This window comes from Salvelinus fontinalis, chromosome 26, assembly GCF_029448725.1.
Source record: "Salvelinus fontinalis isolate EN_2023a chromosome 26, ASM2944872v1, whole genome shotgun sequence".
NCBI classification, from domain to species: Eukaryota; Metazoa; Chordata; class Actinopteri; order Salmoniformes; family Salmonidae; genus Salvelinus; species Salvelinus fontinalis.
This window is the reverse complement of record NC_074690.1, coordinates 3,866,793-3,894,768: the sequence shown is the minus strand read 5'-3', so window position 1 is coordinate 3,894,768 and position 27,976 is coordinate 3,866,793. Positions and strand designations below refer to the sequence as shown.

The following is a 27,976-nucleotide window of genomic DNA, read 5'->3' as shown; positions in this document are numbered from 1 at the left end:
GTGTTGTATGACGAAGCAGTGAAGAGAGTGGTAGAGGAAGATGGATGCAGGGTGAGGGATTCTGAGAGGATTCCTGTGAATAGGCAGAGACCAAGAGACAGTGATGGGAAGAATAAGTGCTTCAGTAAAGTGTTCATTTATTTTTTTGCATTTATAGCCATGGTTGTTAAATTATACTGCATAAATGGACCAGCCACAGAAAATAGAGGTTGTGGTGGCAGCGGCTGAGAAGTACTTGGGATTGTGAGGATTTCCTGCAGGGGGCGCTGCAGAGTAGTGATACATCCTCAGACCGTTGATCTGGAGTCAGATTAGATAGGGTTATTAAATAGTGGAATGGGTGGTGGGTTTTTATAGGGTTAAATAGTGGAATGGGTGGTGGGTTGTTATAGGGTTAAATAGTGGAATGGTTGGTGGATTTTTAGAGAGGGCTAATAGTTGGCAGGACAATTTTCCATTTTCCCCAATGTTGTATTATTGTATCAAAATAATATAATGTAGAAAGGACGTGAATGGCCTCACACACACACACCAGTACAGTAGGTGGCGATGTAATGCACCTGAAGGTTGGATGCGATCCTGCCAACCAAATCCCAAAGAAGAAGACTGGCAAGGTTGCCTGCGGTGACGTAATGAAAATGCTCCTAGATTCCGCTTGACAGGCAGCAGCGAAACAACAACTTGGAAGTTGAAAAACTTTCCTTAACTAATTAATTTAAAGACTATAGAAAAGTTACCAAAAGTAGGCCCACAGTTATTTTCTCCCATTTTAAAGTGTATATTGTTAGGGGTTCAAATGTGGAATTATTGATGGATTCGAGGTATGAAATCAAGCGGATGGCCGGTGGCGGGGGATCAGCGAATGCTTCCCCCGCTCTGGGGTCACAGTCTCGCCGCAGGAAGATGCCGCCGAGGCCCGCTGATTACAAACTTCAAATTATCATTATTGGCTCCCGTGGCGTGGGAAAAACCAGTCTAATGGAAAGATTTACAGACGACACCTTCTATGAAGCATGCAAATCAACTGTTGGTAAGGAATGGTCATCTAATGTTAGCCTCCTTTGCTAGCCAAACTATCCGATAGCAGTTGTTGTTTTGTTCCAAGGCTAGTAATGTTTACGCTGCATGACTTGTCAGTGATAATGCTACCAACCTTTATCGTTGAACATCTAGCTACTGTCGGGTGGGTATAATTTGTGAAACCTTCCAACAGGAATCTGTTACAAAAACTTCGTAAATAACAAGGTTGTTCAACAAACAACGCATACAAAGTTGTATAGCGGCAGAACCAGATGCCAGAGGTAGGGAGTGGGTTATTTCATGGAGTTTTTCACTCACCACGTTTTATTCCGGAAAATGTCTATACTCACACTGGTAGCCTATGGACAAACGTTAAGAATAAACTACGTGGTGAGTTGATGCCTATTCGTCAACTAGTTGAATTTATCACTTTTGTATGCGTTTGTTGAACAACCTTGTTATTTACGAAGTTTTTGTAACAGATTCCTATTTTGAACGTAACACAAATTATACCCACCCGCTACTGTGTGGCCATGGTAGTTGACAAAAGTTGTAGTAAAATCTTAAATGAAAACCAGAAGTTGGTAAATTAGTAAAAGGAAAGACTGCCACATGGTGAATTACCCTTGAGAATGTGTTGACACTAATCTGTCCAACAGAACAGCTAGTTAGTACTACTGTAACTTGAGCCCTGTCCAGCAGATGTAGCAGTACTACCACAGATAGCACAATGAGACAGATATTTCACCGGATGTATAAATGTGAAGCATCCGCTTGACGTTTCCAGTCACTATCTAAAAATGGCCGGCAGTGGGAGAAGCTTGAATCGAGATTCATTCTTACCGAAATTCTGCAAATTTGATCATCGATGAAACATTTGCTCGCAATTACAGTTTTCTGTCCCCAAAACTACAAACTGTTATGAACAGAGTGGATTAAGTTATGTTGACTTTACCCATTGCAAAGGAGAATTGAGTTATCACGCATGCGTACTTCACAGAGGAGGCGTTCCCTAACGGAAATATGCAGATGAACTCTAGAACGCGTCAATAGGACCTCGCTATGTCGTGATTGGCTCTGCCCACTATGACTCAATAGTTCCCGTTGTAAAAGACAGGCTGTGGTCTATCTGGGTTTAGTTATGCAGATCTTTGGTACTACTGACGGAGGGAACGAACTGTTCTCTTGCTAGAGATTGTTGTTGTTAGGTCAGTGCTTTTTAACCTGTTTGGCGTGCAAGTCCGACGTCGGTACACTTATGACAACAGCCAGCTCAAAGTGCAGGGCGCAAAATTCAAAACATATATTTTTTTAAATATTTAACTTTCACACATTAAAAAGTCCAAGACACCAGATGAAAGGTACACATCTTGTGAATCAAGCCAACATGTCCGATTTTTAAAATGTTTAACAGGGAAGACACTATGTAAATCTATTAGCTAACCACGTTAGCAAAAGACACAATTTTTCATTACTCCACCAGTTATTTACTCCATCAGTAGCTATCACAAATTCGACCAAATAAAGATATAAATAGCCACTAACCAAGAAACAAATTCATCAGATGACAGTCTGATAACATATTTATTGTATAGCATATGTTTTGTTAGAAAAATGTGCATATTTCAGGTATAAATCATAGTTTACATTGCAGCTACAGTCAGAAATTGCACCGAAAGCAGACAGAAAAATTACAGACACCAACGCCAAATAACTAAATACTCATCATAAAACATTTCTGAAAAATACATAGTGTACAGCAATTGAAAGACAGGCATCTTGTGATTCCAGACAATATTTCCAATTTATCAAGTGTTTTACAGCGAAAACAAAATGTAGCGTTATATTAGCTTAGCACAATAGCCAGAAACACTTGGGCGCCGGCGACTACGGCAGATATATGAAATAACATCATAAAATGGGTCTTACTTTTGCTGATCTTTCATCAGAATGTTGGACAAGGTGTCCTTTGTCCAGAACAGTCGTTGTTTGGATTCAGAACGGACACTTTCTCTCTTCATTTAGCAAGCGCGCTAGCCGGGTGCCACGACACTCTCCATGTCAACAAACGGAAGAGAACGGAACACAGCAAAACTCCTGAAAAAATTTCGAATGAAATATGAAACCATATTGAAAAAACATACTTTACGATGATATGGTGACATGTATCAAATAAAATCAAAGCCGGAGATTGTAGTCGCCTATAACGGAAGCTAAACAAAAGGCAATCACACTGTCCAGCTCGCGCTATTCAGAGTACCGAAAATGGTGGACACGAGATTCCAAGATGATGTGTTCCAACTCAGATTGAGATAATCACCTCATTTCTTCTCTCACAGCCTCTTGACAACCAGAGGAAGGTGTATGACGTGTATGTATACTAATAGGTCTTGTGCCCATGTATAGGCATAAAGAAGAACAGAGCATCGATTTCAGACGTTCCACTTCCTGGTCAGGAAAAGTGCTGCAGAATGAGTTCTGTTTCACTCAGAGAAATAATTCAAACGGTTTTAGAAACTAGAGAGTGTTTTCTATCCAATAGTAATAATAATATGCATATTGTACGAGCAAGAATTGAGTACGAGGCCGTTTGAAATGGGCACGATTTAACTGGCTACTCAATACTGCCCCTTGCAGCCATAAGAAGTTTTAAGGTCTGATTGGTTTCGGTTTGATTCTTTAAAAAAATAAAATAATGGATTTCATTTCGATAATTAAACAAAACATGTAGTGTATTATGAAATAATGATGTTACATTGATTTTAGAGCTTTTTAAAGTTAATTCCAAAACCAAAAATAGTGAATATTCAATTGCCAAAACATTGAATATATTCCATTGTCTCTGTCAGGTCCACATTGAGTAGACATCAATTGGAAGAAGAAAAAAAAGGAAATTACTATGAAATAATACAATATTTAGTTGTGTATATTACCTAGTTTTTTTTTGATGACTTAATTCTTTGTAATTCCTTAGTCATCTCAACTCTGCTCAGGCAGTATCAGTCAGCCAGACCATCTAGTTATGTGCTTCCCATACTGTCTGTCTAAATCAGTTTTACTAGTTCATCAAAGTAGATAAGGTATACTTTCACTAGCTGTCTCTGTCCCTCTTGTCGTTGTGTACATTCCCCTCATGTGGTCTGTGTGTCTCTAACCTAACATAGAAGGCATAAAAGTGTATCTGTCCAGAGATCTGTATATAATGAGGAGATTCTCCAACAATGGGGGGGGGGGGTTCTCAAGGCGGATGACAAACTAAGGTACAAAATAAGCCCATAGAAACACATTGTGTGTTTTATTTTGGACAGATTTTGGCGAGAGTACAACCTCTCGCTTCGCCTCTTCATCTCTGATCCGTCTACTTGAGCAGGAAAAAAGTGACGCCATGGATTATGGTCATTGTAATTCATTACCACGTTTCTGCGCTGAACTAAGTGGAATATTTGCTTCCTGAAAACTACAACTCCCTTCAACTCCAGTGTCCCACGTAGTTCCGCTAGGTGTCTCTGTTGAAGGTTGTGCGTCTTCCAATAGGACAACACCCCCAAACAGGAAGGGCGCCCCCATAAACGTTGAAGAATTAGTGCAGTTGGCTGCTGAAGAGTGGGCCAGATTACCAGTAGAAGGGTACCTGAAGCTCATTGATGGCTACAAGAAGCATTTGTCTGCGTTTAGGGGCGGCAGGTAGCCTAGTGGTTAGAGTGTAGGGGCGGCAGGTAGCCTAGTGGTTAGAACATTTGATCTAAAAGATACTCCTCTCTAGCACAGACGTTTGTGATAATGGCAACTCCTTTCCACTGTATAGGAATTACGCTTTGTCTCTGGGGGTTTTCCCCACTTTAAAATGTATGCCAAAACAAAAACAATTGATTTCAACGTTTAACAAGCCATTCCACTCTATGCAGAAGGACTAATTTGAACAATTTCCACAGAAAAATATTCTTGATGATTTTAGTGGAAGAACTGTGCAGATGCAAACTCTCCCTCTGGTTTTTATTTGACCACGTTTGTTTTTACACTGCTGCTACTCGTTGTTTATTATCTATGCATAGTCACTATACCTCTACCTACATGTACATATGACCTAGACTACCCTGTACCACCGTACATTGACTCTGTACCGGTACCCCCCTGTATATAGCCTCCACATTGACTCTGTACCAGTACCCCCTGTATATAGCCTCCACATTGACTCTGTACCGGTACCCCCCTGTATATAGCCTCCACGTTGACTCTGTACCGGTACCCCCTGTATATAGCCTCCACATTGACTCTACCGCTACCCCCTGTATATAGCCTCCACATTGACTCTGTACCGTAACACCCTGTATATAGCCTCCACATTGACTCTGTACCGGTACCCCTTGTATATAGCCTCCACATTGACTCTGTACCGCTACCCCCTGTATATAGCCTCCACATTGACTATGTACCGGTACCCCCTGTATATAGCCTCCACATTGACTATGTACCGGTACCCCCTGTATATAGCCTCCACATTGACTATGTACCGGTACCCCCTGTATATAGCCTCCACATTGACTATGTACCGGTACCCCCTGTATATAGCCTCCACATTGACTCTGTACCGGTACCCCCTGTATATAGCCTCCACATTGACTCTGTACTGGTACCCCCTGTATATAGCCTCCACATTGACTCTGTACCGGTACCCCCTGTATATAGCCTCCACATTGACTATGTACCGCTACCCCCTGTATATAGCCGCCACATTGACTATGTACCGGTACCCCCTGTATATAGCCTCCACATTGACTCTGTACCGTAACACCCTGTATATAGCCTCCACATTGACTATGTACCGCTACCCCCTGTATATAGCCTCCACATTGACTCTGTACCGTAACACCCTGTATATAGCATCCACATTGACTCTGTACCGTAACACCCTGTATATAGCCTCCACATTGACTCTGTACCAGTACCCCCTGTATATAGCCTCCACACTGACTCTGTACCGGTACCCCCTGTATATAGCCTCCACATTGACTCTGTACCGGTACCCCCTGTATATAGCCTCCACATTGACTATGTACCGGTACCCCCTGTATATAGCCTCCACATTGACTATGTACCAGTACCCCCTGTATATAGCCTCCACATTGACTCTGTACCGGTACCCCCTGTATATAGCCTCCACATTGACTCTGTACCGTAACACCCTGTATATAGCCTCCACATTGACTCTGTACTGGTACCCCCTGTATATAGCCTCCACATTGACTCTGTACCGGTACCCCCTGTATATAGCCTCCACATTGACTCTGTACCGTAACACCCTGTATATAGCCTCCACACTGACTCTGTACCGTAACACCCTGTATATAGCCTCCACACTGACTCTGTACCGTAAAACCCTGTATATAGCCTCCACACTGACTCTGTACCGTAATACCTTGTATATAGCCTCCACACTGACTCTGTACAGTAACACCCTGTATATAGCCTCCACATTGACTCTGTACCGGTACCCCCTGTATATAGCCTCCACATTGACTCTGTACCGTAATACCCTGTATATAGCCTCCACATTGACTCTGTACCGTAACACCCTCTATATAGCCTCCACATTGACTCTGTACCGGTACTGTAACACCCTCTATATAGCCTCCACATTGACTCTGTACACTAGAGTAGAGCACTAGAGTAGAGTAGAGTAGAGCACATGACTACTTTTTCAGGCTCTTTCTCCCTCTCCCCTCTCCCCTCTCCCCTCTCCCTGCAGGAGTAGATTTTAAGATCAAGACGGTGGAGCTGAGAGGGAAGAAGATCAGGTTGCAAATCTGGTGAGTCAAAAGGAACAGGAAGTCATCATCAGTCATCTTTAATAACTTCCTGTTGCATTTCCTCTGTCTCACTGTTCTGTCTCACGACCTCACACAGACTGACTTACGGCACAGTACTGTACTGTACCCATTCATCTGGGCTCCACCACTGTCAGTCAGCCTCCATGTAACCCTGCTCTACATAGGTTACAGCATATCAAATCAAATGTTATTAGTCACATGCGCAGAGTACAATAGGTGAAGTAGACCTTACAGTGAAATGCTGACTTATGAGCCCCTAAACAACAATGCAGTTTAAAAAATATGGATAAGAAATAAAAGTAACAAGTAATTAAAGAGCAGCAGTAAAATAACAATAGCAAGACTATATACAGGAGGTTACCGGTACAGAGTCAATATGCGGGGGCACCGGTTAGTTGAGGTAGTATGTACATATAGGTAGAGTTATTAAAGTGACTATGCATAGATGACAACTGAGAATAGCAGCTGTGTGAGAGGGGGAGGAGCACTGCAAATAGTCTGGGTAGCCATTTGATTAGGTGTTCAGGAGTCTTATGGCTTGGGGGTAGAAGCTGTTTAGAAGCCTCTTGGACCTAGACTTGGTGCTCCGGTACCGCTTGGCGTGCGGTAGCAGAGAGAACAGTCTATGACTAGGGTGGCTGGAGTCTTTGACAATTTTTAGGGCCTTCTGACACCGCCTGGTATAGAGGTCCTGGGTGGCAGGAAGCTTGGCCCCAGAGATGTACTGGGCCGTTCGCACTACCTTCTGCAGTGCCTTGCGGTCGGAAGGCGAGCAGTTACCATACCAGGCAGTGATGCAACCAGTCAGGATGCTCTCGATGGTGCAGCTGTAGAACATTTTGAGGATCTGAGGACCCACGCCAAATCTTTTCAGTCTCCTGGGGGGAATAGGTTTTGTCGTGCCTTCTTCACGACTGTCTTGGTGTGCTTGGACCATGTTAGTTTGTTGGTGATGTGGACACCAAGGAACTTGAAGCTCTCAACCTGCTCCACTGCAGCCCCGTCGATGAGAATGGGGGCGTGCTCGGTCCTCTCTTTCCTGTAGTCTACAATCCTCTCCTTTGTCTTGATCACGTTGAGTTTTTTCTTAAGTCTGCAAGCTGGATCCCTGCACAGTCTCATTGAAGATCTTAATCACTTTTCTAGCCTCTCTGGATTAAAACCTAATTATGACAGGTGTACCATATTACGTATTGGCTCGTTTAAAAAAAATACAGTGTTTACACTACCTTGCCGTTTACCAATAAAATGGGCGGATGGTGAAGTAGACGTACTCGGTATTCACATCTCAAAAAATATAAATGAACTTACCACAATTCATTTCAATAGAAAGTTAGCAAAAATATATAAGATTTTGCAACTATGGAGAGGTAAATACTTGTCTATTTATGGAAAAATGACATTGATTAACTCTTTGGTCCTATCACAGTTTACTTACTTACTAATAGCACTGCCTACTTCGGATGATTAGTTTAAAAAAAAAATCATATGAGCAAAAAATATAACATTTTATTTGGAATGCTAAGCCTGACAAAATTAAACGTGCCTCTTTAATATAATAAATCTGAGTTTTTGGGGCTAAAATTCTTAAATATTAAACAAGCTGTTTCCAATTTCAGTTTTATCCTCCAGAAAATATAGAACAAATATTGCAACAAATGTTATGGTTAAACTCAAATATATATATATATTTTTTAAACATTCTTTATGGAATTTTTTTATTTTTATGGTATTATATTTATTAATGATTTTATGAATAGAAATGGAGTTAATGAAAATATTTGGGAATATCTGCTTAATCCAAATGTACAACCAACTGATTGCAGCGTTACTGCAAAAATGGAGGAGGAAGGTGGGAAAGGGGAGATGTAGGGAACTTGTTTGCCAGCTATATATTGAAGATACAAATTGGCTGAAAAAAACTGGCATAAATAGAAAAATATATCAGTTTCATTTGAGGACAAAAATGTTGACAGCCGCCCCATACATGTTGCAAGCCTATAGACCCAAGCCACTATTAATAACAAGGCAAGCCTATAGACCCAAGCCACTAATAACAACAAGGCAAGCCTATAGACCCAAGCCACTAATAACAACAAGGCAAGCCTATAGACCCAAGCCACTAATAACAACAAGGCAAGCCTATAGACCCAAGCCACTAATAATAACAACAAGGCAAGCCTATAGACCCAAGCCACTAATAATAACAACAAGGCAAGCCTATAGACCCAAGCCACTATTAATAACAAGGCAAGCCTATAGACCCAAGCCACTAATAACAACAAGGCAAGCCTATAGACCCAAGCCACTAATAACAACAAGGCAAGCCTATAGACCCAAGCCACTAATAACAACAAGGCAAGCCTATAGACCCAAGCCACTAATAACAACAAGGCAAGCCTATAGACCCAAGCCACTATTAATAACAAGGCAAGCCTATAGACCCAAGCCACTAATAACAACAAGGCAAGCCTATAGACCCAAGCCACTAATAATAACAACAAGGCAAGCCTATAGACCCAAGCCACTAATAATAACAACAAGGCAAGCCTATAGACCCAAGCCACTAATAACAACAAGGCAAGCCTATAGACCCAAGCCACTAATAACAACAAGGCAAGCCTATAGACCCAAGCCACTATTAATAACAAGGCAAGCCTATAGACCCAAGCCACTAATAACAACAAGGCAAGCCTATAGACCCAAGCCACTAATAATAACAAGGCAAGCCTATAGACCCAAGCCACTAATAATAACAAGGCAAGCCTATAGACCCAAGCCACTAATAATAACAAGGCAAGCCTATAGATACACTTTCCTACTCATTCATTACAGCTGCAGTGCTTGTTGTAGGGCTGAGTGGAAATAGGAAGAACGAGCATTTTATGGGTTATAAAAGTGTTGACTACAAAGTGTTGACAGAGCTGAGTAAGACCTGTCTAGGATCAGCGTGGCGCTAGCGGCACTCCCCCCCCCCCCCCCCCCCCACTGAAAAACCAGTGCCGCGAAATTCAAAAAAAATATTTTTTTAAAATATTTAACTTTCACACATTAAAGTCCAATACAGCTAATGAAAGACACAGATCTTGTGAATCCAGTCAACATGTCCGATTTTTAAAATGTTTTACAGGGAAGACACAATATGTAAAGATGTACATCTATTACCTAAAAACACATTAGCATAATCCACCATCTTTTATTTGTCCACCAACACCAGTAGCCATCACCAATTCGGCTAAACTAAGATATTTATAGCCACTAACCAACAAAAAAACTCATCAGATGACAGTCTGATAACATATTTATGGTATGGGATAGGTTTTGTTAGAAAAAAGTGCATATTTCAGGTAGATGGCATAGGTTACAATTGCACCCACCGTCACAAATGGACTAGAAAAACTACATTGAGCAACGTGTTTACCTACTTACTAATCATCAAACATTTCGTAAAAATACACAGCATACACGAATCGAAAGACACAGATCCTGTGAATACAGACAATATTTCAGATTTTCTAAGTGTCTTACAGCGAAAACACAATAAATCGTTATATTAACATAGCACATAGCAGCCCAGCATTGATTCTAGCCAAAGTGAGCGATAAAAGTCAACATCGCCAAAAATATATTAATTTTTTCACTAACCTTCTCAGAATTCTTCAGATGACACTCCTGTAACATCATATTACACAATCCATATAGAGTTTGATCGAAAATGTTTATATTTAGCCACCAAAATCATGGTTAGACAATGTGAAATGTAGCTCAGCTGGTCAGAAAATGTCCTTGCGCCACTTAGACAGTGATCTACTCTTATACATAAATACTCATAAACGTGACTAAAAAATATAGGGTGGACAGGGATTGATAGACAATTTAATTCTTAATACAATTGCGGAATTACATTTTTTAATTTATCCTTACTTTTCAATACAGTTTGCGCCAAGCGAAGCTACGTCAGAAAACATGGCGTCCTAAGCCACTAAAATGTTTCGACAGAAACACGATTTATCATAATAAAAATGTCCTACTTTGAGCTGTTCTTCCATCAGTATCTTGGGCAAAGGATCCTTTCTTGGGAGTAATCGTCTTTTGGTGGAAAGCTGTCCTCTTGCCATGTGGAAATGCCAACTGCGTTCGGGATGAAGTGAAAAGCGTGCCCAGCTATTCACATCGTTTCAAAAATAAATGTCCCAAAATCGCACTAAACGGATATAAATTGCTATAAAACGCTTTAAATTAACTACCTTATGATGTTTTTAACTCCTATAACGAGTGAAAAGATGACCGGAGAAATATAACAGGCTAAACTAACGCTTGGAACAGGAGCGGGTCGGTGTCCTCCACGCGCGTTACGCACCAAGAAAAGACTTGCTAGCTACAGGGTTTTTTAATTTATAGGGCCTGTGAACGCGCAATCGACCCCATTGGAATCGTCATCACGTAAAGGCATCCAGGGGAAGACGTAAGAAGTGTCCGTATAGTCATAGCAATAACAGTGCCCTTTTAACTGACTTCAGAACAGTGGCCAACATTTCTGAAATCTGACTCCATGTCAGGGAAATTGCTGTAGAATGGGCTCTGTTCCACTTAGAGACAAAATTTCAACTCCTATAGAAACTATAGACTGTTTTCTATCCAATAATAATAATAATATGCATATTGTACGATCAAGGATTTTGTGGGAAGCCGTTTCAAAAATTACCCAATTAGCATAAATAGTCTCAACAGCGCCCCCATCCTCAACAGGTTATTAAACATGAACTCACTCATAAAAACAGCAGCTCGTTGCTGTATTCCTTGACCGTCTCTAGTCGTGATTTTAAACGTTTTGAAATCTCACAGTATCAATTTTGCTGTAGCTTTCTTTTATACCTGCTACGTTACTGCAGACACGGTCATCTGAATCATCTGATTGGCCAGCGGTAGGCCTAGCTGGTTCGATTTTAAAGTTTACGAATGGAAATCAAATTTACATGAAGTTTGATCCTTTCTTAGCTTATATATGAATATCTATACAAACTTTAACAAAATGATGAAACCTGTCGGGGGGGGTCCGTCATTCTTAACATGGATCATCTTTGATTCACTTTAATTATTCTCCTTTTTTACTGACTAATAAAGTAGTTGGTCAACAGATGATAGTCATTCTGTCTGAGAAGAAAAACAGATTTTTAAATTATTTAGATCAAACGTTATAATTCAGTAGGCTAATCATATATGAGGGTTTGCAGGTCCAGGAGTTTTCCTTCCTGCCCATGTGACATGGGCCCCGAGTGGCGCAGCGCTCCAAGGCACTGCATCTCAGTGCAAGAGGCGTCACTACAGTCCCTGGTTCGAGTTTTAGGCTGTATCACATCCAGGCCGTGATTGGGAGTCACATAGGGCGGCGCACAATTGGCCCAGCGTCGTCCGGGTTTGGCCGGGGTAGGTCGTCATTGTAAATAAGAATTTGTTCTTACCTGACTTGCCAAGTTAAATAAGGTAAATAAAAATAAAAACATTGTACAAGACAGGACAGATGGTCTGGAAAACCTCCTGGCCCTAATTCATCAGTCAGGACAGATGGTCTGGAAAACCTTCTGGCCCTAATTCATCAGTCAGGACAGATGGTCTGGAAAACCTCCTGGCCCTAATTCATCAGTCAGGACAGATGGTCTGGAAAACCTCCTGGCCCTAATTCATAAGTCAGGACAGATGGTCTGGAAAACCTCCTGGCCCTAATTTGTCAGTCAGGACAGATGGTCTGGAAAACCTAACTAATGGATCCAATCTGTGATGTGTCCCGTCTCTAATTAAAAGCTCTATTCTATGTGATGTGTCCTGGCCCTAACTAATGGATCCAGTCTGATATGTGACGTGTCCTGTCTCTAATTCTTGGATCCATTCTGATATGTGATGTGTGTCCTGTCTCTAATTCCTGGATCCAGTCTGATATGTGATGTGTGTCCTGTCTCTAATTCCTGGATCCAGTCTGATATGTGACGTGTCCTGGCCCTAACTAATAGATCCAGTCTGATGTGTGATGTGTGTCCTATCACTAACTAATAGATCCAGTCTGATATGTGATGTGTGTCCTATCACTAACTAATAGATCCAGTCTGATGTGTCTTGTCTGTCTAACTAACGGCTTCTCCCGGGTGGCGCAGTGGTCTAGGGCACTGCATCGCAGTGCTAGCTGCGCCACTAGAGTCTCTGGGTTCGCGCCCAGGCTCTGCTGCAGCCGGCCGCAACCGGGAGGTCCGTGGGGCGACGCACAATTGGCATAGCGTCGTCCGGGTTAGGGAGGGTTTGGCCGGTAGGGATATCCTTGTCTCAGTATGTAAAATGTAATAAAATGTATGCACTCTACTGTAAGTCGCTCTGGATAAGAGCGTCTGCTAAATGACTAAAATGTAAAATGTAAATGTAACTAATGGATCCAGTCTGATATGTGATGTGTCCTGGCCCTAACTAATAGATCCAGTCTGATATGTGATGTGTCCTGGCCCTAACTAATAGATCCAGTCTGATATGTGATGTGTCCTGGCTCTAACTAATGGATCCAGTCTGATATGTGATGTGTCCTGGCCCTAACTAATAGATCCAGTCTGATATGTGATGTGTCCTGGCCCTAACTAATAGATCCAGTCTGATATGTGATGTGTCCTGTCTCTAATGGATCCAGTCTGATATGTGATGTGTCCTGTCTCTAATGGATCCAGTCTGATATGTGATGTTTCCTGTCTCTAATGGATCCAGTCTGATATGTGATGTTTCCTGTCTCTAATGGATCCAGTCTGATATGTGATGTGTCCTGTCTCTAACTCATAGATCCAGTCTGATATGTGATGTGTCCTGTCTCTAACTAATAGATCCAGTCTGATATGTGAGGTGTCCTGGCCCTAACTAATAGATCCAGTCGGTGATGTGTCCCATCTCTATCTAATAGATCCAGTCTAATATGTGATGTGTTCTGTCTCTAATGGATCCAGTCTGATATGTGATGTGTCCTGTCTCTAACTAATGGATCCAGTCTGATATGTGATGTGTGTCCTGTCTCTAACTCATAGATCCAGTCTGATATGTGATGTGTCCTGTCTCTAACTCAGATCCAGTCTGATATGTGATGTGACGTGTCTCTAACTCAGATCCAGTCTGATATGTGACGTGTCTCTAATGGATCCAGTCTGATACGTGTCCTGTACCTCCAGGGATACAGCTGGTCAGGAGAGGTTCAACAGCATAACCTCAGCCTACTACCGTGGGGCCAAGGGAATAGTACTGGTCTATGACATCACCAAGCAGGAAACGTTTGACGACCTGCCCAAGTGGATGAAGATGATCGACAAGGTCAGACTAAAAACTCTTGGAACAGCTTTTGATCGCTTGGTGGGTTTTTAGTGTGAGTTTTAATCCTACTGTAGTAGAGCAGTGTTTCTTAACCCTGGTCCTCCAGTACCCTCAACCCTGGTCCTCCAGTACCCCCCAAACCCTGGTCCTCCAGTACCCCCAAACCCTTGTCCTCCAGTACCCCCAACCCTGGTCCTCCAGTACCCCCAACCCTGGTCCTCCAGTACCCCCAACCCTGGTCCTCCAGTACCCCCCCAAACCCTGGTCCTCCAGTACCCCCCCAAACCCTGGTCCTCCAGTACCCCCCCAAACCCTGGTCCTCCAGTACCCCCCCAAACCCTGGTCCTCCAGTACCCTCAACCCTGGTCCTCCAGTACCCCTCAACCCTGGTCCTCCAGTACCCCCCAACCCTGGTCCTCCAGTACCCCCAACCCTGGTCCTCCAGTACCCCCCCAACCCTGGTCCTCCAGTACCCCCCCAAACCCTGGTCCTCCAGTACCCCCCCAAACCCTGGTCCTCCAGTACCCCCCCAAACCCTGGTCCTCCAGTACCCTCAACCCTGGTCCTCCAGTACCCTCAACCCTGGTCCTCCAGTACCCTCAACCCTGGTCCTCCAGTACCCTCAACCCTGGTCCTCCAGTACCCCCCAACCCTGGTCCTCCAGTACCCCCAACCCTGGTCCTCCAGTACCCCCCAACCCTGGTCCTCCAGTACCCCCCAAACCCTGGTCCTCCAGTACCCCCCCAAACCCTGGTCCTCCAGTACCACCCAACCCTGGTCCTCCAGTACCACCCAACCCTGGTCCTCCAGTACCCCCCCAACCCTGGTCCTCCAGTACCCCCCCCAACCCTGGTCCTCCAGTACCCCCCCCAACCCTGGTCCTCCAGTACCCCCCCTGACCCTGGTCCTCCAGTACCCCCCCCGACCCTGGTCCTCCAGTACCCCCCCCAACCCTGGTCCTCCAGTACCCCCCAACACCCTGGTCCTCCAGTACCCCCCCCCAAACCCTGGTCCTCCAGTACCCTCAACCCTGGTCCTCCAGTACCCCCAAACCCTGGTCCTCCAGTACCCCCAAACCCTGGTCCTCCAGTACTCCCAAACCCTGGTCCTCCAGTACCCCCAAACCCTGGTCCTCCAGCACCCCCAAACCCTGGTCCTCCAGTACCCCCAAACCCTGGTCCTCCAGTACCCCCAAACCCTGGTCCTCCAGTAGCCCCCAACCCTGGTCCTCCAGTACCACCCAACCCTGGTCCTCCAGTACCACCCAACCCTGGTCCTCCAGTACCACCCAACCCTGGTCCTCCAGTAACACCCAACCCTGGTCCTCCAGTACCCCCCAACCCTGGTCCTCCAGTACCACCAACCCCCTGGTCCTCCAGTACCCCCAAACCCTGGTCCTCCAGTACCACCCAACCCTGGTCCTCCAGTACCCCCAAACCCTGGTTCTCCAGTACCCCCAAACCCTGGTTCTCCAGTACCTCCAAACCCTGGTTCTCCAGTACCTCCAAACCCTGGTTCTCCAGTACCCCCAAACCCTGGTCCTCCAGTACCCCCAAACCCTGGTGCTCCAGTACCCCCAAACCCTGGTCCTCCAGTACCCCCAAACCCTGGTCCTCCAGTACCCCCCAACCCTGGTCCTCCAGTACCCCAAACCCTGGTCCTCCAGTTCCCCCCCAACACCCTGGTCCTCCAGTTCCCCCCAACACCCTGGTCCTCCAGTACCACCCAACCCTGGTCCTCCAGTACCCCCAACCCTGGTCCTCCAGTACCACCCAACCCTGGTCCTCCAGTACCACCCAACCCTGGTCCTCCAGTACCCCCAAACCCTGGTCCTCCAGTACCCCCAAACCCTGGTCCTCCAGTACCCCCAACCCCCTGGTCCTCCAGGTCCCCCAACCTCCAGGTCCCCCAACCCCCTGGTCCTCCAGGTCCCCCAACCCTGGTCCTCCAGTTCCCCCCCAACAGTACAGTTTATTTGTACTGTAATCCTGGACAAGCAGACCTCATCCAACTGGTCAGCTAATCATCAATCCCTCAATGAGTTGAATGAGGTGTGTTGGTCCAGGATTACAATACAAATACACTGTACTGTTGGGGGATCTGACTAGTCTGCCTGTCTGTCTGTCTGCCTGTCTGTCTGCTTGTCTGCCTGCCTGTGTCTGCCTGTCTGCCCACCTGTCTGCCTGTCTGCCTGCTTGTCTGTCTGCCTGCCTGCCTGCTTGTCTGCCTGCCTCCCTGCCTGCTTGTGTCTGCCTGTCTGCCTACCTGTCTGCCTGCTTGTCTGTCTGCCTGCCTGCCTGCCTGCTTGTCTGCCTGCCTGCCTGCCTGCTTGTCTGCCTGCCTGCCTGCTTGTCTGTCTGCCTGTCTGCCTGCCTGTCTGTCTCTGCCTGCCTGTCTGTCTGTCTGTCTCTGCCTGCCTGCTTGCCTGCCTGCCTGCTTGCCTGTCTGCCTGCCTGCCTGTCTGCCTGCCTGTCTGTCAGAATTTATCCCTGATCTCCTCTTTGATTGGTCAGAATGCTTTTCTAGAGGACCTACTAGTGCACTAATCTCTTCTCTTTGATTGGCCAGTATGCTTCAGAGGAGGCAGAGCTGCTGCTAGTGGGGAACAAGCTGGACTGTGAGACAGACCGCATCGTGACTAAACAGACTGCGGAGAGGGTGAGTTACAGGCTGATCTAGGATCAGATAACCGACGATATCCTCACCTCAAATCATTAGAGGGTGAGTTACACACTGATCTAGGATCAGATAACTGACGATATCCTCAAATCATTAGAGGGAGGAAATGAGGTCAGAGTTCAGGCTCTCCGCTTCACAGCTCTGTATGGGTTTTGGCTGACATTAAATGTAGCATTCACATCAAATCAACAGTGTAATGTTTGGATTCAGTCTGGTCAGGTGAACTGTTGTGTCCTCGCCTTTTAGTCGAATCATTTCCCCATTATCTCCAAACTGTTCTCGTTCAATTGTTATATATTTGCTTTTATAGTTCTTCTGTTAGAAACGTTTCAATTTGGCCCTATCCGTATAGGCCAATTCCCACGAGTGTAAAGGGTTAATTCCGCTCTAGATTAAACACAGACGTCGCTCTTGTTACAATAGGTCACCTCATCAGAGGAATGTGTATAGGAAGCAGTGACATTTTCACTTTACATTGTGCTTTGAAGATCCACTGAAGAATCTGACAGTTAATGAAAAACCTTCAGTTGGAAATTACCCAGAGTTCTGAGTGCTTTAAAGTTTGGTCAGGAGCCTCCCCAATGGTCTAAGGTACTGCATCGCAGTGCTTGAGGCGTCACTACAGACCCGGGTTTGATCCCAGGCTGTGTCCACAGCTGGCCGTGACCCATGAGGCGGCGCACAATTGGCACAGCGTCGTCCGGGTTAGGGGAGGGTTTGTCCGGCTGGGATTTCCTTGTCCCATCGCGCTCTAGCGACTCCTTGTGGCGGGCCGGGCACCTGCAAGTTGACATAGTCGCCAGCTGGACGGTGTTTCCTCCGACACATTGGTGCGGCTGGCTTCCGGGTTAAGCGAGCAGTGTGTCAAGAAGCAGTGCGGGTTGGCAGGGTCGTGTTTCGGAGGACGCATGGCTCTCGACCTTCGCCTCTCCCGAGTCCGTACGGGAGTTGCAGCGATGGGACAAGACTGTAACCTACCCATTTGATATCACGAAATTGGGGAGAAAAATGGGTAAATTTAGTTTGGTCACTTTCTATACTTATAATCTTGCCGGATGACCCCGGGAAACAAAACTACAGAATTTCCATTTCTGTCCGCAGTTTGTCTCGAGGATATCTGGGTTGCGTTTCTGCGAGGCCAGTGCCAAGGATAATTTTAACGTGGAGGAGTGCTTTCTGAAACTAGTGGACGACATTCTAGCCAAGGTGAGTAGTTACCTCACTGTGCTCTTGTTGTCTCTGCTATAATTAAAATATATATTTTATTATTTTCAATGTAATTATTATTTTCTTCAGTATTTGTTAGGAAATCAATAGTTTCCTGTGACTGTAAATATATTATTAAGTTATAATAGTCTACAATGTGTTTTATAGTATTGTGATTAGGCATTTTTGTTTGCCAAACCAACTGCTGACTCAGACAAGGAAGGATGTCGTTGAACCCTAGATTTCCTCAAATGTTTTCCTATATTTCCCAATATTGTCTTGTGTGTGACTGTAGCCTGTACAACACGTGACTGTAGCCTGTACACCACGTGACTGTAGCCTGTACACCGCGTGACTGTAGCCTGTACACCGCGTGACTGTAGCCTGTACACCGCGTGACTGTAGCCTGTACACCGCGTGACTGTAGCCTGTACACCGCGTGACTGTAGCCTGTACACCGCGTGACTGTAGCCTGTACACCGCGTGACTGTAGCCTGTACACCGCGTGACTGTAGCCTGTACACCGCGTGACTGTAGCCTGTACACCGCGTGACTGTAGCCTGTACACCGCGTGACTGTAGCCTGTACACCGCGTGACTGTAGCCTGTACACCGCGTGACTGTAGCCTGTACACCGCGTGACTGTAGCCTGTACACCGCGTGACTGTAGCCTGTACACCGCGTGACTGTAGCCTGTACACCGCGTGACTGTAGCCTGTACACCGCGTGACTGTAGCCTGTACACCGCGTGACTGTAGCCTGTACACCGCGTGACTGTAGCCTGTACACCGCGTGACTGTAGCCTGTACACCGCGTGACTGTAGCCTGTACACCGCGTGACTGTAGCGTGTACAACACGTGACTGTAGCCTGTACAACACGTGACTCACCACAGCCTGTACACCGCGTGACTGTAGCCTGTACACCGCGTGACTGTAGCCTGTACACCGCGTGACTGTAGCGTGTACAACATGTGACTGTAGCGTGTACAACATGTGACTGTAGCCTGTACAACGCGTGACTGTAGCCTGTACAACGCGTGACTGTAGCCTGTACAACGCGTGACTGTAGCCTGTACACCGCGTGACTGTAGCCTGTACACCGCGTGACTGTAGCGTGTACACCGCGTGACTGTAGCGTGTACACCGCGTGACTGTAGCCTGTACACCGCGTGACTGTAGCCTGTACACCGCGTGACTGTAGCCTGTACACCGCGTGACTGTAGCCTGTACACCGCGTGACTGTAGCCTGTACACCGCGTGACTGTAGCCTGTACACCGCGTGACTGTAGCGTGTACACCGCGTGACTGTAGCCTGTACACCGCGTGACTGTAGCGTGTACACCGCGTGACTGTAGCCTGTACACCGCGTGACTGTAGCCTGTACACCGCGTGACTGTAGCCTGTACACCGCGTGACTGTAGCCTGTACACCGCGTGACTGTAGCCTGTACACCGCGTGACTGTAGCCTGTACACCGCGTGACTGTAGCCTGTACAACGCGTGACTGTAGCCTGTACAACACGTGACTGTAGCCTGTACAACATGTGACTCACCACAGCCTGTAATAAAGACTCTTCGTTTCTACTGTCAACTTCCTGTTCTGTGTTGTGTCTTCCTGTCTCATCAGATGCCTCTGGAGATTCCCAGTAGGGATCTTTCCAACAGTATCCTGTCTCTGCAGCCTGAACCAGATGTTCCTCCTGAGCTCAACCCGCCACGCATGCGCTGTTGCTGAGACCCCCCTTCCCCTTCCACCATCCTCCCTCCACCCTGCTGAGATCCCCCTACCACCTCCACCATCCTCCCTCCACCCTGCTGAGATCCCCCTACCACCTCCACCATCCTCCCTCCACCCTGCTGAGACTCCACCTCCACCTCCACCATCCTCCCTCCACCCTGCTGAGATCCCCCTACCACCTCCACCATCCTCCCTCCACCCTGCTGAGATCCTCCACCATCCTCCCTCCACCCTGCTGAGATCCCCCTACCACCTCCACCATCTTCCCTCCACCCTGCTGAGATCCCCCTACCACCTCCACCATCTTCCCTCCACCCTGCTGAGATCCCCCCACCACCTCCACCATCCTCCCTCCACCCTGCTGAGATCCCCCTACCACCTCCACCATCCTCCCTCCTCCCTCCACCCTGCTGAGATCCCCCTACCACCTCCACCATCCTCCCTCCACCCTGCTGAGATCCCCCTACCACCTCCACCATCCTCCCTCCACCCTGCTGAGATCCCCCTACCACCTCCACCATCCTCCCTCCACCCTGCTGAGATCCCCCCTCCACCTCCACCATCCTCCCTCCACCCTGCTGAGATCCCCCTACCACCTCCACCATCCTCCCTCCACCCTGCTGAGATCCCCCTCCACCTCCACCATCCTCCCTCCACCCTGCTGAGATCCCCCTACCACCTCCACCATCCTCCCTCCACCCTGCTGAGATCCCCCTCCACCTCCACCATCCTCCCTCCACACTCCAAATACGCAGCAGAACTCTTCTGGCCACCAGAGGGCAGGAGAACCAAGCAGCAGTCTGGGAGCGTCCCAATTTGCACTATTCTCTTCATAGTGGCACTTTTGACCCGTCTTTATCGGGAATAGGCGTTCGTTTGGGACGTATGCTCAGGTGTTCCTGCGAGGAGCTTAGACACACCTGCTCTGATAGACGTCCTCCCAGTTCTACTTCTGGAGCTGTATGACATGACACGCAAATACACTAACTAATACACAGACCTTGTTACGACAGACCACTGACACACACACACACACACACACACACACACACACACACACACACGTACAGTATACACTTGTACACACACACACACACACACACGTACAGTATACACCTGTACACACACACACACCTGCCCCAGACTACTTCATCCCGGGGCAAGCTTGGCTAGCTGTGCCTTGCAGCCAGGTGCCTCCTAGTTAGAGAGAGAACCCTATGGTAGCCACTGCACGATACACACACACACACACACACACACACACACTCACACACACACACACACACACACACACACACACACACACACGCATTCACATGGAGCCAATTAGAGAAAAGAAACCCACTCGGCTGACGTGACTGAGGGAGCGGAGCTCCTTGTTACTCCTCCTACACTACGTAGACCCAGTAACTGTAAGGTCCATGTATCTCTACTGTAAGGTCCATGTATCTCTACAGTAACTGTAAGGTCCAGGTATCTCTACTGTAAGGTCCATGTATCTCTACTGTAAGGTCCATGTATCTCTACTGTAAGGTCCATGTATCTCTACTGTAACTGTAAGGTCCATGTATCTCTACAGTAACTGTAAGGTCCATGTATCTCTACAGTAACTGTAAGGTCCAGGTATCTCTACTGTAAGGTCCATGTATCTCTACTGTAACTGTAAGGTCCATGTATCTCTACAGTAACTGTAAGGTTCATGTATCTCTACTGTAACTGTAAGGTCCATGTATCTCTACAGTAACTGTAAGGTCCATGTATCTCTACTGTACAACAAGGAAAAGGGACACGTGATATTGCACAAATTCTTTCTTAGGTACATTTTGATGGAAATGTATTCTTGTACAAAGTTTCATATAGGCAGTTTTTTTTAATGATGATTATCACGTGGGTAACTCTAATTAGGTCAAAAATACAAGTAGACACGGTAGTTGGTGTAGAATCAGATGTACACTACCAGTCAGAAGTTTGGACACACCTACTCATTCAAGGGTTTTTCTTTATTTTTTACTATTTTCTACATTGTAGACATCAAAACTATGAAATAATATGGAATCATGTAGTAACCAAAAAAAGTGTTTAAACAAATCAAAATATTTTCTATTTTAGATTCTTCAAAGTAGTCACCCTTTGCTTTGCACACTCTTGGCATTCTCTCAACCAGCTTCACCTGTAATGCTTTTCCAACAGTCTTGAAGGAGATCCTACATATGCTGAGCACTTGTTGGCTGCTTTTCCTTCACTCTGAGGACTAACTCATCCCAAACCATCTCAATATGGTTGAGGTCGGGTGATTGTGGAGGCCAGGTCATCTGATGCAGCACTCCATCACTGTCCTTCTTGGTCAAATAGCCCTTAAACAGCCTGGAGGTGTGTTGGGTCATTGTCCTGTAGAAAAATAAATGATAGTCCCACTAAACGAAACCAGATGGGATGGCGTATCGCTGCAGAATTCTGTGGTAGCCATGCTGGTTAAGTGTGCCTTGAATTCTAAATAAATTACTGACAGCGTCACCAGCAAAGCACCATCACACCACCTCCTCCATGCTTCATGGTGGGAACCACACATGTGGAGATCATCCGTTCACCTAATCTGCATCTCACAAAGACACAGTGGTTGGAACCAAAGATCTCAAATTTTGACTCATCAGACCATAGGACACCAATAAGAAGAGACCAAAGGACATATTTCCACCGGTCTAATGTCCATTGCTCGGTGTTTCTTGGCCTACGCAAGTCTCTTCTTATTGGTGTTCTTTAGTAGTGGTTTCTTTGCAGCAATTAGACCATTAAGGCCTGATTCACACAGTCTCCTCTGAACAGTTGATCTGAACAGAGATGTGTCTGTTACTTGAACTCTGTGAAGCATTTATTTGGGCTGCAATTTCTGAGGCTGGTAACTCTAATGAACTTATCCTCTGTAGCAGAGGCATCTCTGGGTCGTCCTTTTCTTTTGGCGGTCCTCATGAGAGTAAGTTTCATCATAGCGTTTGATGGTTTTTGCGACTGCACTTGAAGAAACTTTCAAAGTTCTTGACATTTTCCGAATTGACTGACCTTTATGTCTTAAAGTAAGGATGGACTGTCATTTCTCTTTGCTTATTTGAGCTGTTCTTGCCATAATATGGACATGGTCTTTTACCAAATAGGGCTATCTTCTGTATACCACCACTACCTTGTCACAACACAACTGATTGGCTCAAACACATTAAGAAGGAAAGAAATTCCACAGATTTACTTTTAACAAGGCACACCTGTGAATTTACATGCATTCCAGGTGACTACCTCATGAAGCTGGTTGAGAGAATGCCAAGAGTGTGCAAAGCTATCATCAAGGCAAAGGGTGGCTACTTTGAAGAATCTCAAATATAATTTTTTTGGTTACTACATGATTCCATGTGTGTTATTTCTTAGTGTTGATGTCTTCACCATTATTCTACAATGTGGAAAATAGTAAAAATAAAGAAAAACCCTTGAATGAGTAGGTGTGTCCAAACTTTTGACTGGTACTGTACACGTTGTCATTTTGGGGCTAGCGGCCATTTTGTTTTGGACAGGACCATCAATGTGTGTATTTTTACGGCCAATAATGCCAAATAGCCTGTGTCGTGTTAATTTACGTCCGTGTTGGTTTGTGTGTCATGTTCATTTATAGTGCATTCGGAAAGTATTCAGACCCCTTGACTTTTTCCACATTTTGTTACGTTACAGCCTTATTCTAAAATGGATAAAAAAATACTCATCAATCTACACACAATACCCCATAATGACATCACAATACCCCATAATGACATCACAATACCCCATAATGACAAAGTGAAAGCAGGTTTTTAGACATTTCTGCACATTTATTACAAATAAAAAAACAGATACCTTATTTACATAAGTATTCAGAGCCTTTGCTATGAGACTTGAAGTTGAGCTCAGGTGCATCCTGTTTCCATTGATCATCCTTGATGTTTCTACAACTTGATTGGAGTCCACCTGTGATAAAGTCAATTGATTGGACATGATTTGGAAAGGCACACACCTGTCTTTACAAGGTCTCACAGTTGACAGCAAGAAACCAAGCCATGAGGTCGAAGGAATTGTCCGTAGAGCTCTGAGACAGGATTGTGTCGAGGCACAGATCTGGGGAAGGGTACCAAAACATTTCTGCAGCATTGAATGTCCCCAAGAACACAGTGGCCTCCATCATTCTTAAATGGAAGAGGTTTGTCGGGCGAGAAGGGCCTTGGTCAGGGAGGTGACCAAGAACCCAATGGTCACTCTGACAGAGCTCCAGAGTTCCTCTGTGGAGATGGGAGAACCTTCCAGAATGACAACCATCTCTGCAACACTCCACCAATCAGGCCTTTATGGTAGAGTGGCCAGATGGAAGCCACTCCTCAGTAAAAGGCACATGACAGCCCGCTTGGAGTTCGACCCAAAAAAGTACTGAGTAAAAGGCCTGAATACTCTTCAGTTTTGAAAGAAAAATCTAACCCTGTTTTTTGCTTCATCATTAAATAACATTTTAATACATTTTAGAGTAAGGCTATAACGTAAAAAAAAAAGTGAAGGCGTCTGAATTTTTTCCGAATGCACTTTGTAAGTGTTGCCTTACATTTTTACGAGTGGCTTGGATGGTTTTCTGTTCCGTTTGTGTTCATTGTCATGTTTTGCACTATAATCCATGGATAGCTAGTTCAGGTCCTATGCTGAAAGTGAGGCAGGCAGTGTGAAAAGGATACAGTATTAAACTAGTTAGCAACACTAATAATGCCCAAACCTTCAGTGTTAACCCTTATTATCAGTGTCCTGCCACTCCTGGGTCATATTCATTAGTGCACACTGTACCAAAACGTTTTTGCAACAACAAAAACACCTTTTTTTCTAATTGGGTTAGTCCCCTATTTCAGTGTGTCAATCTCTATGACGATGGGAGGTGTCTACATACAGTCAGTCACAAGGTTCTCTCTTTGTACAGACGACAAAAACATGTTGCTTTTGAAGTACACTTTTATTATTTCATTTTTTATGGTACCAATATTGTCATCGTAATGTTATTATCCTCATGTTTTCACTTCCTCTAAGGTGAAATACCACTAAAAAGTGATCAGTGTCCCTCCATAGAATATGTTATTATTTCTGTGTTGCATTTAGACAGACATGAAAGTGCTGTAAAGTGCTGTAAAGACAAAATGTTCATTTGTTATTGGAAAAGTTTGGTGGTGCAACATTCAGTATTGGGATGAATTAGGAATTGATTTTGAAGGACTTGATTGGCTCGTGTAGATCATTTTAATGGTGAACTACTTCTCACATTCAACATGTCTACATAGATCAAACCCCAACAAGAAACGATTTGAAATTGTCAACAACAAAAAAAACGATAAATCTCTGTGAAGTTAAAGATATGTGTTTGGACCCGTTAAGAGTCAATCTTCCCCAGATAGCTGGTTGTCATTGTGCCTTTAGTAGTGGTTGTCTTTAGTAATGGTTGTCTTTAGTAATAGTTGTCTTTAGTAATAGTTGTCTTTAGTAATAGTTGTCTTTAGTAATGTTGTCTTTAGTAATGGTTGTCTTTAGTAATGGTTGTCTTTAGTAATGGTTGTCTTTAGTAATGGATGTTTGAAAGGCCTCAGATGGAAGGTTTATACCTTTTCAACCGTTAATGAAATTTTTATGGAAATGTTGAATTGGTTTTTTGAGTCAAGAAAGGCTGCCACTCAAATGGATTGGTTTCCATGGGATTATATCCACATATCAAAACATGTAGATGTTGTCCTATCAATATACACATAATAGTTTAGGTCAAAATGCATAGTTAAGATACAGGTAACGGCCAAAGAAAGGAAACATTGGAAAAACAGATGCTTCCACACAGGTGTGGTTCCTGAGTTAATTAAGCAATTCACATCCCATCATGCTTAGGGTCCCATCTTGGCTAGTCCAGAACATATTTTAGAATGAAATGCCCTAATGCCCGACCTTACCTGCATGTCACCGGATGCCTGTCACCGGATGCCTGTCACCGGCTGACTGTCACCGACTGACTGTCACCGGCTGACTGTGACCGGCTGACTGTCACCGGCTGCCTGTCACCGGATGCCTGTCACCGGCTGACTGTGACCGGCTGACTGTCACCGGCTGCCTGTCACCGGATGCCTGTCACCGGCTGACTGTCACCGGCTGACTGTGACCGGCTGACTGTCACCGGCTGCCTGTCACCGGCTGCATGTCACCGGCTGCCTGTCACCGACTGACTGTCACCGACTGACTGTCACCGGCTGACTGCCACCGGCTGCCTGTTAGGCTATGATATCATTAACTCTAATTTAACCCTTTGAGCTGTCCTGCTATTGTTTATAGTTTTCTTTGTCGTATTTATTTGTGGAAGGGTTTTGTGTTTTTCTTGGAAGCGTTGCTGGTGGTTATGGGTTACATACAGGGGTGGAATTGACATGTACAAATATTCACCTTTTTGAGCTGAATGCCCAGTAATACAACAGTGGTGACTTGCCTTTTTCCCTCCTTCAATTCCACTCCTGGTTACATGGTTACTCCTGGTTACATGGTTACTCCTGGTTACTCCTGGTTACATGGTTACTCCTGGTTACTCCTGGTTACATGGTTACATGTTTTAGACTGTTAGATTGAGAAGGAGTCCCATCAACTATCAATCAATCAAAAGATCGATAGATCGATAGATTGATTGAGATCAAGTATTAAATAAATGTACACTAAATAAATGTACACTAGTCTGTCTATACTCTCTGGTGTCCTACAATAACCATCTCTGTTCTACAGACAAGTCTGTCTATACTCTCTGGTGTCCTACAATAACCATCTCTGTTCTACAGACAAGTCTGTCTATACTCTCTGGTGTCCTACAATAACCATCTCTGTTCTACAGACAAGTCTGTCTATACTCTCTGGTGTCTTACAATAACCATCTCTGTTCTACAGACAAGTCTGTCTATACTCTCTGGTGTCTTACAATAACCATCTCTGTTCTACAGACAAGTCTGTCTATACTCTCTGGTGTCTTACAATAACCATCTCTGTTCTACAGACAAGTCTGTCTATACTCTCTGGTGTCCTACAATAACCATCTCTGTTCTACAGACAAGTCTGTCTATACTCTCTGGTGTCCTACAATAACCATCTCTGTTCTACAGACAAGTCTGTCTATACTCTCTGGTGTCCTACAATAACCATCTCTGTTCTACAGACAAGTCTGTCTATACTCTCTGGTGTCCTACAATAACCATCTCTGTTCTACAGACAAGTCTGTCTATACTCTCTGGTGTCCTACAATAACCATCTCTGTTCTACAGACAAGTCTGTCTTTACTCTCTGGTGTCCTACAATAACCATCTCTGTTCTACAGACAAGTCTGTCTATACTCTCTGGTGTCCTACAATAACCATCTCTGTTCTACAGACAAGTCTGTCTATACTCTCTGGTGTCCTACAATAACCATCTCTGTTCTACAGACAAGTCTGTCTATACTCTCTGGTGTCCTACAATAACCATCTCTGTTCTACAGACAAGTCTGTCTATACTCTCTGGTGTCCTACAATAACCATCTCTGTTCTACAGACAAGTCTGTCTATACTCTCTGGTGTCCTACAATAACCATCTCTGTTCTACAGACAAGTCTGTCTATACTCTCTGGTGTCCTACAATAACCATCTCTGTTCTACAGACAAGTCTGTCTATACTCTCTGGTGTCCTACAATAACCATCTCTGTTCTACAGACAAGTCTGTCTTTACTCTCTGGTGTCCTACAATAACCATCTCTGTTCTACAGACAAGTCTGTCTATACTCTCTGGTGTCCTACAATAACCATCTCTGTTCTACAGACAAGTCTGTCTATACTCTCTGGTGTCCTACAATAACCATCTCTGTTCTACAGACAAGTCTGTCTATACTCTCTGGTGTCTTACAATAACCATCTCTGTTCTACAGACAAGTCTGTCTATACTCTCTGGTGTCCTACAATAACCATCTCTGTTCTACAGACAAGTCTGTCTATACTCTCTGGTGTCCTACAATAACCATCTCTGTTCTACAGACAAGTCTGTCTATACTCTCTGGTGTCCTACAATAACCATCTCTGTTCTACAGACAAGTCTGTCTATACTCTCTGGTGTCCTACAATAACCATCTCTGTTCTACAGACAA

At 45.0% G+C, this 27,976-nt stretch overlaps 1 protein-coding gene across 1 annotated transcript; it reads left to right on the top strand.

The window, feature by feature from the left end:
• The first annotated feature begins 394 nt into the window (after positions 1-394).
• Positions 395-26,552, top strand: LOC129823561 (ras-related protein Rab-12-like). Its single transcript, XM_055882390.1, has 6 exons — positions 395-1,030; positions 6,767-6,827; positions 14,042-14,180; positions 16,749-16,838; positions 17,961-18,065; positions 19,692-26,552. The coding sequence occupies exons 1-6, from the start codon at positions 811-813 to the stop codon at positions 19,797-19,799; spliced, it is 723 nt and encodes a 240-aa protein (XP_055738365.1). The 5' UTR covers positions 395-810; the 3' UTR covers positions 19,800-26,552.
• The last annotated feature ends 1,424 nt before the right edge of the window (positions 26,553-27,976 follow it).